At 34.7% G+C, this 20,963-nt stretch overlaps 1 protein-coding gene and 1 long non-coding RNA gene across 2 annotated transcripts; both read right to left on the reverse strand.

Annotated features, from left to right (window-relative positions):
- Window positions 1-6,500: 6,500 nt before the first annotated feature.
- Window positions 6,501-7,214, reverse strand: LOC122094738. Its single transcript, XM_042665342.1, has one exon. The coding sequence runs from the start codon at window positions 7,212-7,214 to the stop codon at window positions 6,501-6,503; it is 714 nt and encodes a 237-aa protein (XP_042521276.1).
- A 10,736-nt stretch (window positions 7,215-17,950) lies between these two features.
- LOC122057178 lies at window positions 17,951-20,735 on the reverse strand. Its single transcript, XR_006133471.1, has 3 exons — window positions 20,381-20,735; window positions 20,238-20,293; window positions 17,951-18,420 (listed from the first exon to the last, which is right to left on the reverse strand). It is a non-coding gene; the product is annotated as an uncharacterized LOC122057178 (long non-coding RNA).
- Window positions 20,736-20,963: the final 228 nt, after the last annotated feature.

A 20,963-nucleotide genomic window follows, 5' to 3' on the forward strand; every position in this document is an offset into this window, starting at 1 on the left:
CCCTATATTAGTCAGGCTATTCTACTTCAACATGGAATGCATGAACTAGGGCACTGAAGAGATGCGGATCACCTCCTGTGAAAAGGGGGTGGAAATCTCCTTTGACATGGGGTAGCTAGCTAATATTTTAATGATCAACAATGCAGGTGATCTAGTGTACTACCCACCTTGGACTTCAGCCTATAACTTCCAGAGTCTCGATACCCTTCAAGAGGTAGACAATATGCTGACTAAGGAGGCCAGTGGATGGGATCGCATAGTCAACTACCTTGCCACTCCGAAGGTTGTCTGTCGGGCAATCCAGCTAAACGTCCTCCCCACCTGTGGGCATTACGATGAGGTATCCGTATTGCATGCCTATGTGACTTACTGCATATACATGGGGGTGCAGATACGTCTTCCTTACCTTCTAATGTGGACCATGGTAATTCAGTTCGAAGGGCAGGATAGTCGAGTTGGGAACCTATGTTACGGGAGGATATTGACTGACATCTTCCGCCGCTTTAGGGTGGACTTGGAGGGTGAGGTACGTTTAGGTGAAGAGGTCAGACTTCAACCAAGATTCTCTGAGGAAGATGACCATAGATCTATGGGAGGTGACACCTATCCCAGGAGAGGTCAGCAACCTATAGAGGTAGAAGGTGGTGATGCCGGTGATGTTGGTGGTGCAAGAGGAGAAGTTGCTGGGGTTGGTGGGGCTCCACCACCTGATCCCTAGGCTATGGGTTCGATGGCGGCTTCTACATCTTAGAGTACTAGGGGTGCGAGGCCTTATGGTCTCAATAATGTTATGGCCCGTCTGGATACCACTATGTCACTGAAGAGGAGCATAGATAGCCACCTCGAGAGCATGGACAGGACCTATTGTCTTATGGACAATAGAGTGGCCTCCCTAGAGGCACAGATGTAGGTGATGGTCTTCCATCTCGGCATTCCGGTGCCTCCTCCAAGAACGCATGGTCCGAACTAGGCTCAGGGCCAAGGACAAAACCAGTAGCAGCAACAGCATGAGTAGTGGCATGTTTGCCACTGTAGCATTTAGGATTTCCATTTTTATGTTTTTATTTGAGTTTGATGTTTTTAGGTTTAGTTGAATTTTTACATTATGTCATTTGCTTCAGTTATTTAATTTCTTAGACTTAGGCTAGTTAGGATTTCCTGCTTTCAATACTTTATTTTTTTTATGAAAGTGTAAGTAATGTATTCAAATTCTCTATTATAATGAAACGGATTTAAAACCTAAACTTGTCTCCTAATTGTGCAAATTTCTATTATTGTTGTCTTGAGATATTTATTTAATCATAATTTCTCCAAAATCATGGTTTGGCTGAGATTGTGAGTTAAGGCAGAGCATCGTGCTCTGATACCATAGCTGTCACACCCCATTCTCGGTAGACCCAACTTACCATTAGGAATATCGACGGTGTGAGTAAGACACATACTTGTCCTACAAATCTACCAGGATCTCTAATAGCAGTACTTTAACATTTTTACAATCTCACATCATAAACCAAAAATAATGTACACTCCACAGTTATTCCCAAAAGTATCAAAATATGATATATAATCTCACGGTGCAGCATAAGCACAGTGGTTGCAAGCACAACCCTGATCGTGCTTCTCCGCTTTTGACATCCACCAGTCGCTCACACCATACTCTGACCCAGAGGATACTGGGTCACCTGCTATTGGCACCACGGTACCTGCATCATCATCTAAAAAGGGGTGTATGCATGGGGTGAGCTTTCCAACTAGCTCAGTGAGGGGTGGGGTCAAGCACATCCAAGCAAGACAATAGCAGTAAAAATTTATGATGCATGATTGCGGAGATTAAACACATAGTCCATGACACTCGTGATGCAGTTTATTTATTTATTATCCACCTAAAAATACAAACTAAGTCTGGTAAATGCTACTATGCTGCATTAGGCAGTATCCTTCGTCTCGGAAGCGACATTGACTACGTAAGGATACAAACTCTAGCCATGAATTGAAACCTGCCAGTCCCCGTATGTGTCCATGGGTCACCCAGAAAAACTCTGATAATCCCCTCCTGGCAGTCATGGCATCGGTAACACATCAACCACGCCAGTCAGGTTCCTACCTTCAGCTACAATCACATCGCACCGCAGGTGTGGCACTTCAGGAAGGGACATCAAACACACCATAATGGGTTATCCAACACCTCAACCCCTGTTGGCAAGGGTGCGTAGTATAGGAAGTGATACTTAACCATTTATATATTACATGCCTTCATAATGATACAATTAGTATGGATTACATGATACCGGAGACACCTCAGCCACAAAGTATAATCCATCTCCAAATACAGTCCTGGGGTACACGATACCAGCTAGACCTTGGCCATAAAGTGTAACCCACGACCGTTTACCTAATCTAGTATGTAAATAGCAGTTGAGTATGGACTACACAACACCGGCAAGACCTCGGCCATAAAGCGCATCCATTTCCAAATGCAGTCCTGGGGTACACGATACCAGTGAGACCTTAGCCAAAAAGTGTAACCCGCGACTACAACTAACTCTAATGCTCATAATCAATGCATAAATGCAACATACATACGGCAATCACGACACTGATACCATCTTGGCCACATTAGATTCCATCTCACAAACACAACCAAACACACAGTGATCACGGTATCAGTACCACCTTGGCCACATCGAATCCCATCATACATTTCTATACAATTCATATCAAAATCGTAAATGGCAATTATAACATATCATCATCGCATTCGAGCAATTACAATTAAAAATATAAGTCTAAGCATGTGAGCAATTTAATAATAATAAACATTCTGAAAATAAACACAGTTCATCCCTTACCTATTTTACGATCGGGTGTGTTCGGGTTCAAGTATGGCCACTGATCGATCAATTCAATTCCGTCTTTGGGGCACGTGCACGTCGCTGTCCTAGACACAAAGGGAATCATACATTAGTACATGATAGAAACATTGGGAGGGACTCACACAGGTCACCCCCAAAGGGTACAGACACTGTTCCTAAGTGACAATATTGTCACTGGAAACAGCCACCGGAAACAAGGCATTTTCACCGAAAATATCAGTCTTGTTTTCGATGGAGGTGACAAAGAGCACATAAAGCCCCATGTCCATCGAAAATATGCCACCGAAAATAGACCCAGTGGATCCAGTGGGCTGTTTTCGGTGGTGGTTCAGGGCAGTCCAACTATTTTGGGGCTTTTTGACTTGGGCCCGATCGTCAGGATTTGTTCCATGGAGTTTATAGGGGATGTTCCTAGCATCATTATAAGCCAAGAAAATTCCAATTCCATCAATCCATTTAGGTGATACGTCGATCGAACGATCGAAACTATAGTTAGTCTTTTGGCATTACATGTTGCCAGAGCTCACCGGGCTTGGTTCGAGCTCGACAACAACACCGGGAGGGTAGAACACTCATCCTACAACCTTAACATGGTTTGTATATCAAAATTCCATCCATACCTAGCTTTTTCTAGGTCAAAATGAAGAGAGAGAATGGTATGAGAGGTTGTACTTACCTCCGACAACGATTTCAGCAACAAGGCGGCATTCGACACCAATGTAAGCTTCCAACCTTCTTCTTCTTCCTCTTCTTATTCCTTACTCTCCTCTTTCTCCCCTCTCCTATGTTGGGCACAAGGGAAATGAGGAAATGAATACTCATTTCCCAACTTATAACTTCAGTGGGCCTTAGGGTTTGTGTGGTTTGGACCACTTTTGAACCAATCGAGTTAAAATGAAATTCGAAGCACGAGGACTCACACATTTTGGTCCATAAAGTGCTCACATCACAAGGAAGGTGTGGAGGATGATTTGGGATCATCCAGAGTCATTTACGATGCGAGTGGTGGGAACCACGGGCATCGAAACCTTGATAGCAGCTTGTCAACCCACCAAAAACAGGCACCGGATCCAGGCCCAGTCTACTTCCAGTGGCTTGTTTTCGGTGGCCAAGACAGCTTGCTGTCCCATAGATGGTCTTGCACGGGTGGCTACCCTCAAACATGCTTAAGGCTATTCGGTAATTTTAATGCATGTCGAAATTCAAGTGTGGGGAGTCAGGTCACTTATCGTCTGGGATCAGAAGGTATGAATCCCCTCCAGTTAGATAGGTAAGTGATGCATGAACATGTGGGGTCATCTCTATTCCTTTGAAAATGTGCAGCCACGAGCCAAAACCCGATCGTACTTCCGATTTCTGATCCGAGGCCTATCACGACAGTTCAAATTAGACTGGATTAGAGCACGAGTGTAACATAAATCAACCCAAGAAAGAAGCTATCAATTTGATACAGAATACAAATACCTAGAGAAGAATATTGGAATACTTGGCATGTGGATCTTAAATATAAGAATTCTTAAAGTGAAAAACTTATATTTTTATCACTCTTCATCTTCCATTTGTCATTGTTCATTTTTCATTTTTCGCGTCATTTGCTATTCCTATTTTCTCATCTCATCATCCTCCTTTTTTGTTTAGACCTCTATTTTTCCTACTTTGTTTTATTTGAATCGATGTAGCCGACCCAATTAAGTCAGGATAAGGCTAAGTTTGGTGCTGTTGTTGTTGTCAATAGACTTTTCGAAGAAGACCTAGAAAAATTCAAAGATTCCAACAATTACACGCTTGATTAAACAAAGATTCTCCCTCCCCAATGGCTATAAAATTTCTACAAGAATCTAAAATATGGGGAGGGGGGAAGGGGAACCCGTTATAAATTTCATTACCACATCCAGTAGTTGAACTCATAAATTTATATATTCATTTTAGCATTCGGACTTTGGAATTCAAATAAATTTTATAAGAAAAGAGTAACAAGCCTTCTTAGAGACTCCATGGCACAAATGTAGTGGAGGATTATGTATCAAAATTCAGGTAAGGGGAAAAAAGTAAGAAATGCATACATTTTGTAGTAAAAACAAGGAAAAGAACCACCAAAACTTCAAGGATTTGAAGGCAAACTAACGCCCAAAAATGCTAACTACTGTAACTACTCTCATAATGTAGTGACCAGAGAAAACTTATAAATACCATCTAATACCATTTTCGTCTAATTTATGGAAAATCAAAGGAAAATATAGCTTCCCAGACAATAAAATTTAAATAACAACAAATCCATAATTAAATTTAGAATAAAGTATTTGAAAAAAAAAATGGGTGCTCATTACATTGTAGTTATGGATTTTCAAATAGGATACGGTAAGAATCTCTATGGAATGCTTCAAAACTTGATGTCCCAATTTTTTGTTCTTATACAATACAAACCTTGATGTCCTTTATTTATGGTGTCACCGCATGGTTGATATTCTCAAGGCAATTTGAATCATCTTCTAACCTGTACAAAATTTTTTTCTTTTAGTAATACTAATAGCTAGGGCTACTTATATTACCCTTTTATTATATTTTATATTATTATATATTATATATATATATATATTTCATTATTTATAATAAAGTTGTGTTATTGTACCTGTTTTGTAATAATACTTCTTTGTAGACCACATTCTTGGTATAAGATCCTTCATTTTTTCTGTCCATGTCATTTCCTATTAAAACCTTTGTTGTTGCCATTGATATTTCTCTTGATAAAGCAACATACAATTGCCCATGGGAAAATACTGGTTAGGGAAGATATATACCAACCTGTGGTATAGTTTGTCCATGTGACTTATTTATTGTTATAGCAAAGCATAATCTAATGGAAAATTGCTCACTTTTGAGGCGGAAAGGATATCCTTCATTTTCAGTTGGGCACAATGGTTTTCTTGGAAGAGGAACAATGTTACCTAAGAATTGTTCAACTGCAATTTCTGCTAAAATGACATTTCTTTTGAACTCCCGACAAACTAATCGTGTCCCATTACATTCTCCATTTGCAGGATCTAAATTGCGTAATAGAATGACATTTCTTTTGAACTCCCGACAAACTTATGAGGTGGTAGTCCGTTAGGCCTTAATGAATTTAGGAATTCTTTTGGATAATTTGTCTATGTATCATCAGTTGCTGAATCGAAGTTGTAATATGTAATGCTATCCCATGGAAATTGCTCAATAAGCTTCTCATTTATTTTGTCCACCATTTTATTCTTCGTTGCTAATATTCCTCGTTCTTTAATATATGCAGTTGAATGACCCATTTTTTGTAATGAGGGAAATATTTGCTTTATCAATTCTTCTTCGACACTATATGACTCATTGCATTTTATCAACATTTCATTTGGGATCCATATCAGATTTTCTGAATAAGTCAATTCTTCGTCATTGCCAACTCGTAATAAAAACACACTAAATCTTGAATCAGTTATTGCCCTCATGTTGGTTGTCAATTGTATCTTTATCATTTTTTCCCATAGATATGATATTACCAAACTTGCATCTACAATATCTGCTCTTGTAGCTTAAGGAACAACTGGTAGAACTTGTCTGAAGTCACCTCCGAAAACAATGACTTTTCCACCAAATGATTCTCTATTGCTTTTGTAATATCTTGTAATGACCTACAACAACTTCAATTGCTTGTATTTTAGCCATTGGTGCTTCATCCCATATTATGACTTTTGCTCTATGGATTAACTCAGCTGTAGCACTTTGTTTTGAGAAACCGCATACAGTTGAATTGTCAATATTTATTGGAATTTCAAATCTTGAATACGTTGTTCTACCACCTGGAATTATTGCAACTGCTACTCTTGAAGTAGCTATTGCAAGTGCAATTTCAGATTTGGATCTTACTATTGCTAATATTGCACGGTATAGAAATGTCTTCCCTATACCTCCAGGATCATCAATGAAAAAAATTCCACTATTTTTGGATTCAACATGTTGTAGGATTATATCATATGTGCATTTTTTATCAACATTGAGCTTATTTGCCGCCTCATATTCTTCTAATGTCATATTTATCGAATATTCATCTTCAATTTCTCTTGGTTGATTTCCATTTGATATATCAAGATGACTATCAATCTGTGGCAACTCGTACTCCTGAATGCTTCTTCCCATGCTTTGTAAGAATGAATTGACACCTCTCAATGTTTGTAATGTGTGATATTCAACTGTCCCACTTGTTCTCTTGATGTCTTCAAACATTGCCTTAAAATTGTTGTTCCATAACTTTCTAACGTCCCCTGGCTCACAAGAAACAAGTATCATTGTAAAAAGTTTACGAACAATATTTGACATATGAAAGTGGGCTGAATCTTTTAAACAATCAGAAATGGCATCATCACTTCTTAGTAGTCATCTTTTTTATGCTGCTTCCTTAAAGATGAAGTAAGAATGTTATCAACACATAAGAGATCTCTGAATGAAGTTGGGCCTCTTATATGATTCAGTAACAATCTTAAATAAAATCTTTCCCCTTCTGAAGGATTGGCTGAATTGACATGTCCAATTGATTCTTTTATGACCCTTAGGGTTCAACATTTTGATTGTCTATTCTATACATAATGCTCAGGAATTTCTCTGTATAGATATTTTTGTCGTTCTGGATAATCAGAGTTCATTTGTAGAAATTCTATAAGTATTGTTTTTTATGTGTTCTCTAAATGAAGAACATTTTTTAAATTTTGCTTTTCCCAGTACCAAATCATTTGTTTATTTGGTAGATGCAATTGCAAGTTTATAACATATGGAAACATTTCATCCAAATTGAATTAAAAATTTTTCAACATTGCTTCTTGTGCAGATATCCATCTCTTCCATCTCTGAATTGCTTAATTTCATCCATCATATATTCTCCATTATTATATGATATGGAAATAGCGACACGATCGTGACCTTCATACACATATTTGTAGAGGTACTTTACCGCCTTTAACCCTGACCATATTTCAACATTGATGTGACAGTCATATCTTGTCAGTAGATAAGGATTATAAGGAACAACCCATCTATTATCCAAGTAATGTCTACGCACTTTTACTTGTCTTCCATTATTCCTTCTCCTATAAATGGGATATGAATCTCTTCCTTGCATTGTCTTTTGATTAAAAGATCAAGGATATATGTTCTTATATATTTCATTCCTCATACATGCATTATGTTTATTACGAGCTCCACATAGTCCATGCATCATATGTTTCACAACTTTTTCAAATAAATCTGGATGTTGATCTTGATCTGGAATCTCAGCACAAACATATTTATCAAATAGATCTGGATTTGTGATCTTGTAATCCTTTTGCAAAATTATTAATATATGTGCATGTGGTAACCCCCTTTTCTGAAATTCTACAACATGCACATATGCAGATACTCTTCCAAACATGAACTTCTTATATAGTGTGGCTTTTAGATCATGTAATTATTCTCGAAATACCCTTACTGTAAGATCTGAGTCTATTTTGTGCAATTTCCCCAGGATATAGTTCTTCCTGTATCTCTATCCACTATGGATTGTATGTCATAGTGATAAATAAATTTGGTTTCCCAAATTGTTGTACTAAAGCCATTGCATCAAAATATCTTCGCCTCATATTTCTTGGCCCTCTAATAAATGATGTAGGTAGAACCACCTTTGTCCCTACTTGATCACCTCTTATTTCTCCAGGTAAAATACTATCAATATCCCCTGATATAGCTCTACTCTGATATTTGATTGTTTAGTTCGATAGTAATTCAATCTTGTTGTTTCTATCTTGATATACATATCTACAACATATTGATGTAACAATCTCCCAGCATACAAAAGAACAGATTGATCACTATCTCGAATTTGAAGCTTCTGACAGTAATAGGCTCTTGGAGATACCCTGTTTCTTATTTTTTCTTTGAACACATACCTTCATTGTCGATTGCTTCATTATCAACTATAGCTTCTTCTCTTGTTATACCTTGTAAAACAGTATATGGTTCCGTTCTCTTTTTGATACGCCTATGCCATCCAATTTCTCCATTTGGGAAGAGAAGAGGATATTGTAATGCATCATAACATCCATAATAATGATTTGCTCTATGCTTTCTCCCCTGAGTATCCTTGGATTAATATATCACAAGTTTACCTCCTATTAGGATTATTCCCTTCAATCCGAATAGCTCAAACTTGATCGATAGATGGTGCATTATAAACTCTTTGCTCCAGATTTATGTCGCTTCTAATAATTATCTTATGGCTCTCTAATGATGGCACATCTTTCAGGCTTCTAAAGAAACGTGCATATGGATTATTTTGAAGAATATCCATTATTTTCTACACGATAGGTTTTTTTAGATTTGAATCTTCTATTATCTTCATTCTATTCTGAAGTTCATTATTAGTATCATAAATGTATAGCTGCAAATAACATGGTCTGTCCTCTTCCTTTAGGCATATTGATCGCAAATTATGATACATTTGACCTTGAGCCCTGAATGTATATGCTCCTTTTTTAGCATTGGCTAGTTGCTTGTCTACCCGAACTTCGAAAGAAGTAAATGAGAATATGCTATTGTAAACACATATGTATTTTCTAAACTCAACAACTTCAGTTTCTTGGGATGTGAATAATTTATATAATGCATTTGAAACAATGGTAGGAGCAAGAACCACATTTCCATTGAAACAACAAAAGGATGGTGGTTCATATTCAAATATTTTAGACCCACAAAATTTGCATGTGCTAAAATTTGCATGGCTGTATTTATTTTAGCACATGTAAATTTAAGCATTCTGGCTCGTAATCTCCTGTATATCAATCAATACTATAAAAATTAATAAATAAAAACTGATAAATATACATTTGAAAAGAAGATCAGATGCATTAATTTTGTTGATAATTTAGTTTATGATAGTAATTTGATATTGAACCTTGAATAACTTTGTTACCTTCATCAATTGTATTCTTTTTTTTTCTTTTCTGATTTTCATATCTCTTCCTTTTTTTTTTCATTATATCTTTGCCGCTGAGTTGTTGTAAGTTATTTCCTTGATGTCATTATAATCTTGCATGAAAAATGAGTGAAATAAAAAAATTAAATTACTTGAATCCAAAATAATTTATTTAACAACAATGTTAAAGTTCAGCACTGATTAAACAATAATTTTTCAAATAGTTATAACAGGCTATCACTTACACTTGTGGTATTAGATCTGTTGTATAATAAATAGATCTCAATGGCAATTTGCTTTGAATCATTGATTCAGAAGCATTAAATATAGGAAAGGTCGATAATTCAATTTTTTATCCCACCCTTTCTTGATATTTTAGTAGTTATTTAGATGTTAGTAGTAATTAACTACTAAGTGTTTCTCAAAGGAACTTTTTATAGAGTTTCAATCAGATTCTCATACAAGCTAGAACCTCTCTCATATGATCCTTTCTTCACATTTAGAATCCACCACAAGGCTTTTCCTTTTTTGAAATTGAAGATGAATATTCCCCTTGTGGCAAAATTCACAGACATTAGTGGTATCCTTGTCTCAAAACTAAGACCCAATGCAATAGTTTTACCACCAATTGGGATTTAAACTTTTTTGTAAAGTTTCATATATAAATACTTGTATAGTTATTGTTTTTTAATTTTTGAAATTCTTAATTTTGTGGTCCATAAATAAAGCTTGAGTTTAATTGTGAGGAACATAAACTACTGAATAAATTTAAATTCTTTAAATTCACATTACTCATTCTTTGGAAGACAAATAGATGAAGGAGTTGGTCGGACTGTCAAGAATGGTCCCTCATGCCATTGTTTGGACCATTTGAATTTAAAGAAATTGTCAGACCTTTGAAGGAGGTTGGAAGGTCAAAATGATTAGTTTAAAAAAAGAAAAAGAAAAATTGGGATATGTTGGCTTTTTCTAGGCCAACAGCTTCTGATTACAAGGTAATACCTTTCTGTTTTTTGATGTTTCTTGTTCTATTCCTTTGCACTAATTCAGGGTCATTGTTATTTCTATAATAGTCTTAAAACTTACAGAGATTGATGTCTGTGATCTTCTTCTTATGTCTTACTAATAATTTCATTTTCAAAAGAAAGAAAAAAAATTCCTAAAGCACCTCTCAATGGTTGGTTCTAGTGCATAGATCTACAGGAAATCTTAACTAATAGAGACCTCTTTTCAAAAAGAAAGCTCTAAAGAAAGCTTACCTGTGACAGTTGTTCGAGTCTCGATTGAAGAATCAAGAGATCGACTTTGGTGGGCTATCAATTGGTCCCTGCAACATAATCGAAGGAAGGAGAGGATCTTAGTGAGAAGGTAGGAGGATTGAGAAAGAGAAAAGGATTGAATACCAGACAAATGAAATTGAGTTTAAAAAAGAATACATAATACTTTGATCCTATGATAACGTAATTGTCACGTAGAGTAGAAAACCACTAAAAGAGTATGCCTATTAGAGTAAGGCCTTCTTTGATACATTCATACATGAAACACCATTGCAATTTAATATATACAATCCCAATATTAAAGAAAAAATCTAATTTTGAAGTAATTAACTTTACTTCTGATAAGCTTTAATCAATGCATACTGTAAATGTTCCCAAGACTGAAAGAATTCGGTGATTAATAGAGGAATTTTTGTTATCGACTCAAGGCATACAGTAAAGGTCTTCAAGTGAATGAAATCAGCGACCTCAATAAATATGCTTACATTTATTAAGAAGACTTCATCATAGGTTAGTTAATGAGATCAAATAGATAATCAGATGTTTAATTTTGGTACTTATAATTTCAGATAAAAAGACACTTTGATCTTCGAATTTTCAGATCTGATATTCTAAAGCTGTTGCAAATGATTCATTGATCGTTAGGGTTATGTACGCATAGGTTCTATGTGAAAGAGGGAAAAGAACCTAAGCATGTGCAAATAAAGGGAAAAAGGAAAGTAGGAGAGACCAGGAGAGAGAGAGAGAGAGAGAGAGAGAGAGAGAGAGAGAGAGAGAGAGAGAGAGAGAGAGAGAACTTTTGAGTGTAATCCGTAGTATCATTGTAAGAGAGGTAAATATAATTATAGTTTAAAATCTGTATTTTTTTTAATTGTAAGAGATGTTTAAAATGAACTTTTGAGTGTAATCCATAGTATCATTTCCACATTTGTCACAACTTGCAATGGTTGATGTCAGTTGTACTTTCTTGTTGTAGACTTTATATGCATTGTACCATAATTTTTCACTTCCAACAGTAATTATGAACCCTTCAATGCAATAATATTTTTTTTTAAATTTCAAAAATATTAGATAATTATTATTTATTTAAAATAATAATAATAATAATAATAATAATAATAATAATAATAATAATAATAATAAATGGTTGATATTAATTTTTATAGATGAAAAAATTGATAAGTAGTAATTATTAGTTGCTACTTTGAAGTAAGATTCTGGATGTTCAGTAACTCCTTTTATAGTAACATTTTATTTTAGGTCTTCTGATAGTGGTGAATTAGTTTTGTTTCATTCCAACTTTTGCTTTAGACCTGTAAAATAGAAATATCAAGAAATTTAATCATAAAATTATTGGATACAGGGTATGATTCATTTACCATTCTCGCAACTCCTCAGCTTCATTAATTTTAGGATTGATTTGGATTGACGTTGTTCCACTCGTAACAAGTGAGAAACCTATGTAATAGAAATGTTTAGTTATTATTCTATATTATATGTTATGATGAAATTAACATTGTTTAAGTTATAATTATAAATAAATATGAATATTTTACCATGATATGTTGACGAAGTAGTAGATCTAAAATCAACCATTGGCTTCTTTGAAGACATATTCATTAGCTTTTGGCCTTCGTTTTTGGCATAATCTCCCCACAAATTTAACATGATATGATCAGAGTTGTTAATGCAGAGAAGTATTAATTATTATGTGAAACAATTTTTAAGATTAATATTAAAAGAAACACTCACTCTTGGGTAATTATTTGCAATTCTCGTTTGAACCTTGCCACAATGTATGTAGAATTTTTTATCATTTTTAGATCTTGAACATTGCTAACTATCCCAGAACATCTGAAAATTAAATTAAAGATGATTAAATACATAAAATGTTATTTTTTTCGACCCAAAATATAATTTAAAACAATAAAGCTATGTTTAAGAAAGATTTAATATACATACCAAATACATTATTTGATTCATCTTTCTGATTATTTAATTCCATCAAGTTGATGAAATCATTCATGATCTATAATGTTTTCATCTTCCTCAATCTTCATCATATTGTTCAAAGTTAATTCGCAATCTTTGTTGATATTCGAGAACTTTGGATTCACTCTTTTCACCAAACCATCATTTATGGAATATGTCCTTCCCTTCATCAGTGTGTCTTTGAATTTCTCAACGATTTCATTAAACATCACAGCTTGTATTCGATTCCCTTGTATAAATATTACTCTCATAAATTAGGGTTTGATATTATCATTTCCCTCTAATAAGTTAAAATACTATAACATACCTCATCATCCATTAGTACTAACTTTTGTAGGGTTCTAGAACCCTTATCATTTTTATAATATATAAGGTTGCACCGTTGAACTATAGCAACCCTTACCTTCCAATCCCTTTGGAAAGGCTTTAGTTGTTTTATGTTATCAATATCTGACATTTTCCCTATAAAAGAAATTGTAATGGTCATTGCTTTTACAATTTATTTCTTACAAGGAAGAGACTGACATAAGGAAAGAAAAGCTAAGTGGTAATAGCTTTACACCTCAATCACAAAGTACAGAAAACTACTTCCATTTCCCACCCTCTATTTTTGGGTTCCCTTGATTATGTCTGTCATCTAAAAAGATCAATGAACTAGCAGATTTGTTTCGTCACAATTATTTCCATTGAGTGATAAGATGGAATGCATTTGCTGAAGCAAATTGGCAACTTTTTATTTCATGACAATATTAAAAAAAGAAGGTGAGGTTGCAAGAATACTTATTCATTGATCTGTGTGGTACGATAAACATGAGAATCAAATAAAAGAGGCTACATGTGCTTCAAATTATCGTAATATTTCAATGGCTTGGATTGTGAAAAAACAACAAATGCGTTGGAGGTAGAGGCCATGATCCCTTGTCAAGGATCCAAATCATGTTCATTCGATTAAAATCCATGGTTTGTCTATTTTTTCTAAGCTTCCTAATATTAATCCTTTCCCCCGAGGGCTGCTCATATTGTCAAGAACAAGAAAGAATGCTCCTAGTTTTACCCGATCATTTGGTATTTCTAAGAACTCTTAGATAGGTATTATTAATTTATAGAAGCCAATAACACTCATGAAGAACAATTAATCCTTCATATTTGTTGAAATTATTCATCCAGATTTCTTGTGTAAACTATTTTTATTCAATAAACATTTTATCATAGAAGACGCAACAAACCCATCTAACTTCTGGAGATAATATAGATAGGGCATGCAGTAGAACATATCCACAAATTCATTGGAAAATTGATCTTAAAATTCTGAGAATCTAGAACACAGGGCATGTAATTTTTATTGGAACCATCAAGATGAAACCCGCATGTAATCTACCTATGCACACATGAAACGAACTAGATCAAAGAATACCTGACTTCAGGATTGATGCCTATGTTACAGATTGACTGAAACCCGTAGATTCCGACAGCAACCCCAACAGTGGCAAACAGAGGGTTGACCTTTAGAAATTCACCAAACAGATTATTAGATCTACGATAGGTAACACCAAAAGGGAAACCCTTTCAAAGAGTTCATTAAAGAGGAACTTTAAGGAACCAAAAGCAGTGTCCATAAGGAACTTTAACAGTAACACAAACTTTGGAATGTAACACATTTAATTTAAAAAAAAAAAAATGAATTGAACATACTATCACAGAGAAACAATGTAGGGGTGAGACATAGAGAGAAGTCCAATTATGGGACAAACAAGCTAAAAGAGTATAACACATAAAACATACAAGTCTACCACAGTAAGTTAGAGATTCCAAGAGAGAAATAGAACGCTTTCAGGCCAGTACTGTCTAACTTTACTCTGCCCCAATCTTCTTCCTGATCTTAGTAGCCAGCACCGTCTAACCCACCCACGGGGGAATGCTCCATGTAAGCTTTTGACAGCTTTGAGAGAGAGAGAGAGAGAGATGTACAAAAGAAAGAGTGAGAGGAACGTGTGAGAGTAGAAGGGACAGGGAGATACTTATGAATTATGGAGTTTTTTTTTTTCTTAAATTCTCTCCCACGTTTAGAGAAGAGAGGGTGAGAGGGAGAGGGAGATAATTATATTAGTGGATAATTATATAAATAATGGGGGTTTCTGCTCCACGTTTAGGGAATAGAGAGAGAGAGGGGGGGATAATTATGAATTGTGGGATTTTTTTTTTTTTTTTTTTTGTTGTTGGAAAAATGTCGGTCAATTAACCAATTGAGTACGAAACGTTTCAGCCAGTTGGGATATAGAAATTAGATTCAATAGGCCAATTTGGTCCGATCCATATCAGAAACAAGGCCTATGGACCTACACATCAATTACGGGCCGGTTCAGACTAATCCAAAACGATTCCGATACGTTCCAGCTATGACCGATTCAAATCTCCAAGTGAGGAAATATTCAGCCAAGCTGTTATGTAATTATGATTTATGGAATGGATAATTATGATTTATGGATATATATTTTTTTTAATTCTTCCCCATGTTTAAAGGGAAGGGAGAGGGAGAGGGAGATAATTATGGTAGTGAATAATTATGAGTTATAAAGTTTTTATTTTTTAAATTCTCCCACACGTTTAGGGAAGAGAGAGTGAGAGAGAGAGAGAGAGGGAGATAATTATGGTAGTGATTTATTTTTTCATTACAGTTGGTTGTTTTTAAATAATTATGGTACCTTCTTCATATTATTTGGTGCTTTTTTTTTTTTTTTAAGAATTTTTTAGTCATAATCTTAATTGTAAATGGGGGCATTTAGGTCAAGTTGAAAAGTTTGCCAAAAAATGGAAGTACATACTTTTATAGGAGAAAATGGTGGATATGCCACCGATATCAAGTATGCTAGCACCTATTGTGTCTATCTCTTTTTTTCTTTTTTTTTTAAATGACCCTCATATCCTTCCTGAATGATACTCCATCATGTGATCCTATTGGTGCTATCCGCTAGCATACTTATCCCTCTTTCATATATGTATATTATATTATATATATATATATATATTAACGAGATTGTTTTCTAACTTAAAGGTTTTTTCTTTCGGCTAGTTTTGGGTTCAACTCAACCGTCAATTCTGTTGAGAGAGAGAGAGAGAATGATCTATCTTTAGGTTTCATTATATTTTTTTTTCTACAAATCAAAACAGAATCTTAAATCAAACCGGCATTCACTAATTTCAAAGTTTAAAGTTTCATAGTTCTATGTTTTTGTGTTAATGGTCTTTCTTCAGCAAGGGTCCATCTTTATCGAGGATCCACTTTAGGGTTTACATTTCATAGTTTAAAAGTTCATGAGTCAATGTTTCATTGTGAACAATTTAAGGATGCGTTTGGTTGCATAAATCAAATGGTGCATGTATCGAATATGGATGTCAATCTTTTGAGAGACATGCTTCTGAACTACCTATCTGGCTAAAAAATCGCTTTGTTGCCTTGAGTGGTACATGTTTCTTGCTGAAAAATTGTTTAGTTACCCTGAATCTGTGTAGTGATTTTTCCGATAAAATTGTTTTGTTACCCTAATCCTGTGTAGTGATTCTTCTTATAAAACTGTTTGGTTACACTAAAGTGATACATTCTTATGACTTTAAAATCTAAGTATTCTTTGGTATCTTTTATTTTTAACATAAGTTAGATACTATAAGGTTAATAACTATTAAGAAATTACGATCCAAAAAACCTACACTCTTATTCCATTAAACAAAAAGCGACTCCCATTGAAAAAGGCATATGCTATTACTTAGTTCCCCTAATTGGTAAAAGGTAGTGGAATGCAATTCATACCTTCACTCTCTTGGGGGACCTCCTACATAATTCAATCAACCTCATCATATGAGAGGAAAAGGCATCTAGCGACATTTTATGACTTAACACTAGATATTCCCTTCATTAAGTTGGAGAGGTGATCTAGTTGGGTCTTCCATGAGAGCGTATCTTTTCTTCTAATTATCATTAAATTGGATTATAAATGAATCTAAGTGTGGAGTCGGCGTAAGAAGTGCAACTCATCCACTCATCCAAGTTCTGCAGAAAGCTATACACACATCTCTCTCTTTGCAAGACAATGTCTAGTAAATTACGAAAAGAGCACCATCCATGAGACTTAAACTTGTTTTAAATTAGGTACAATTATCTGTCTTAAGTCATTATATAAAACCATGACAAAATATATTAAAAGGTTGTCCATAGTAAAGAGAGATGAAATTTTTATTTTTTTATATCAAGATTTTTCATAGCCTCTAGGACATTCTCTAACATTTTATTATATTTATCTAAAGTTGTTATTGTTCCTTTGATATATCATTGAATATATTCAGTTAACAATTGTAATGTTATTGTAGTGGTTGGTCGATCATTTACTCTCGACCTCCTGTTTTGTAGTTGAAGCTTCCCCAACACTTATAATTTTAAACATCCCACATCCTCTATCTTTACCCTACATACTCTACATAAGTAAGTACAAATAGTTAATAGTTATAAGTCTAGTAAATTCTACAGTAGAATATGTAGTCATATCATTAAAAGGGGAGGTTTGTATAGTTATACCGGACTAGACTGCGGGCAAGAAAAAAAATCTTGTCCTACATATGATTCATTAATGCATCTCTGAACCTTGCATTGCCTTTGTCCACAAGCACACATTCTTAATTGATCCACCCACATAAAAAAGAAATTATGTATCCAACATTTGTAGAATCTTCTACCTGGATTACTCTCAGTATTCGTTGTTAGTATCTTACATTTATTTCCACAAATATCACATATAGCCACAATATCCATCTGGATTAAATTAGATAAAGATAGTCACGACAGTATTAAATAAAGAAAGTCATAAACACTAAATTCTTAAACATATATTCATAGGAATAATCTAAGCAACTAACATAAGTCTAAATTCAAGTCAATAAACTAAATTCTCTAACCATTTACTCATGTTTTGAAACAACACACAAATCATAAGGAAATAAAGTGACGCCTCCTCACTCTTTACCACCAACCTCGCTATTCTTCATGTAGTATTCAAACACCGTGGGCTTATCTGCCTCATTGGCATTCAAGAAGATGGAAGCTAAGTCCTGTTGCATGAAGAATTGTTTAGCACACAATCTTTTTTCGAACTCAACTCCTAGTAGTGCATCAATCTCAACACATAAGTTTTATGCAAATTCCTTCCAGGAGTCATGCCTGGCCATCTCCACAATTGCATTAGCTATCACCTTCAAAGGACTACTAATCTTTTTTGCACTTCATTTCTTCTTCTTCTTTTTACCTGTCACCCCAGAACTAGGTCTACCACGAGAAAACAAAGTACAATTCATTTCATTAGGAAGAAAAAACATCAATTATTCACATCTGATAGTACCGGTAATGCCTAAAAGTAATTCATGCCACACACCAAAACAACCTCTGAACTAGTCAAAATGTAGCAATAAATTGAAATCTAGCAATTGTTATGTGGAATGGATAGAAATCATAACAGCTATTGGACACAGATAAAATCCTACATTTTGGGGACTGACTGGACAACTCCTGAAGGTTGTTAGATCAGATTTTGAAGCCTAACACAAAGCTGGTTTTTGAGTCATTAAACATATTCCTACTTTGAGTTATTTTTAATAGTGAGTAATCCACAAGAGCATTTTAGCTTCAAGCTACTTGAGCTATACTTTGGTTCAAGATCAGCCTCCTAGAAGTTTAAGTTCATACTTCCAGGGACCAGGGACCACAGGACTATGTTCAAGCATCTATGGACATTTTAACTTCAAGTAACTTGAGCAAGGAGCATCACCCATAAAAGGATGCAACATGGACCACAAGACCATGTTCAAATTCTAGTTCAGAAGTTGGATTACTTTCTCTAGAAGTTTAAGTTCATACTTTAGGTAGGATTAAGAAAACATTAAATGAATCAATAACTAGGGACTTCATTTATTAATAAGTAATATTTTTTTAATAGAAATGATATAAGACTATAGTGTATTAATGCATTGTAATGCTACACGGCTACAACAACACTAACGATGAAAGAACTTCACACAACACATCCTATGTTCTCTTCTTCAGGTTCTGGTTAGTAGTTTGAGGTTTTGTTATATTTGGATACAAGCATAAGATGGATTTTATTCCATGATTAAGGTTATCAAGTTACATAGCTATAACTTTGAGTACTTACATCAATATGAAGCACAGAATATTTGAGGATTCTGTTTCTGAAACTCCCCTAGTGGAGATTGTTGTACCATGTTGTGTCTTTGTTGAGGCTAAATGAGACATGCTTATCCTGTAATGAAATTTTATAATTCCTAGCTCTTGTTTATTTGAAAGGTGGGAAGCTTTGCTTCTTTTCATCCTAAATCTGGATCATCATTCATTAATATACAAAAGTGAACTCTTTCTCCTTAACTCTTTAATCTTCATGCTTATCATATCCAAATATTGCCATTAATTATTATAAAATTATTAGTTTTCCTCCATTAACCATTTGGAACACTATTTACTCTAAGAAATTGCTTTCTAGCATAGGCTTGCACTTAAGATTTTTTATCCTTAGAGATTTTGCCCATAAAAAGAGTTGCATATCCTAAGCCTTGTCATTACAGTCTATTTGGGAACCTTCATTACTAGGCTTTGAAGCACAATATAAGATCTAAAGAATCAATATAAGCTAATCAACACTTGTATTAATAGAATCATTAATAGGTGCTTAAAATGAAATTGAATACGGTAACTGCGATATATGATTCATTTTAGTGAAAATATATAGAACTACAATCAAAGCCAAAGACAATATATTAATAATAAAGTTTTTAAATATGCAAATAGGCAATGGTTCCTTAGTCATACAACTTAGAAGTAGAATAGAGACACAAACAGTTGCAACTCTACTAAAGAAAGATTTAACACATTTTTGCCCCTGAAATCATCCGACCTCTTAAATAAAAATCAAATATATTTTGATGCAAGCTGAGAATGAAGACAATAACTTCTTCACTGGAAAAGAAAAGTGGTCATTCGATTGAACTCCAAATTCACATCAACATATGAGACATATTAAGAGAGAGAGAGAGAGAGAGAGAGAGAGAGAGAGAGAGAGAGGACAAAAATACCTAATCACAATTATGCAAAGTCGCGGTGGTCTGTAGAAATCTTTGCCACTGCTAACCTACAAATGAATGAAACATATATGAAAATTGAGGAAAAAAAAAAAAAACCACAAATCAATGCCCTAAAACTGAAACACAGGTTAAACCTTGACAAAGGAAGGAAATCCACTAAAACGGAGGAGAGAGCGGTAGAGAGAGAAAAGAACACTAGCCATGTAATACCAGTGTAGTCGCTGACAAGTTTCCTAGTGTGCAGACTCGCCATTGAGTTTCCTTTGCTGGTGTGTCTCTCTAGCGATTTTGAGAGGAGCGACAGAAAGTCGTGGGTTGGGAAGAAATTTTGAGAATGTCTTCCACTTTTTCCTTTTATATTAGGGTGTAAGAACATCTCTTAGATCTGAATGTTGGTGTTGACGTAAACTCAGATTTGAGAGACATCCTTTGTAATATGGTCATTCAGTGGAAGCAGGTGCCTCTCTTATTAAGGTCATCCTAGTGGAACCAAACAACCAAAAAAAAAAAAAAAAGAAGAATTATCATTCTAAAGAATGTCATCCAATTGATTTACCTAACCAAATATGTCTTAAAGTTTTCCAACGATGGTTTCCAATGATTTCCTTGTTATCTATAATTCCTCGTAATTACTTCACCCTTTGTAATTCTCGACAACTGATCTATTGGTAATCAATGGTGACTTCAACCCTCTGCGTCTTCGTACTATAAAATGCA

Source organism: Macadamia integrifolia, chromosome 12 (genome assembly GCF_013358625.1).
Source record: "Macadamia integrifolia cultivar HAES 741 chromosome 12, SCU_Mint_v3, whole genome shotgun sequence".
In the NCBI taxonomy this organism is placed as follows: domain Eukaryota; kingdom Viridiplantae; phylum Streptophyta; class Magnoliopsida; order Proteales; family Proteaceae; genus Macadamia; species Macadamia integrifolia.

Coding starts and splice junctions, on each gene's coding strand:
- LOC122094738 (XM_042665342.1), bottom strand. CDS start 7,214: ATGTCAAATATTGTTCGTAAACTTTTTACAATGATACTTGTTTCTTGT.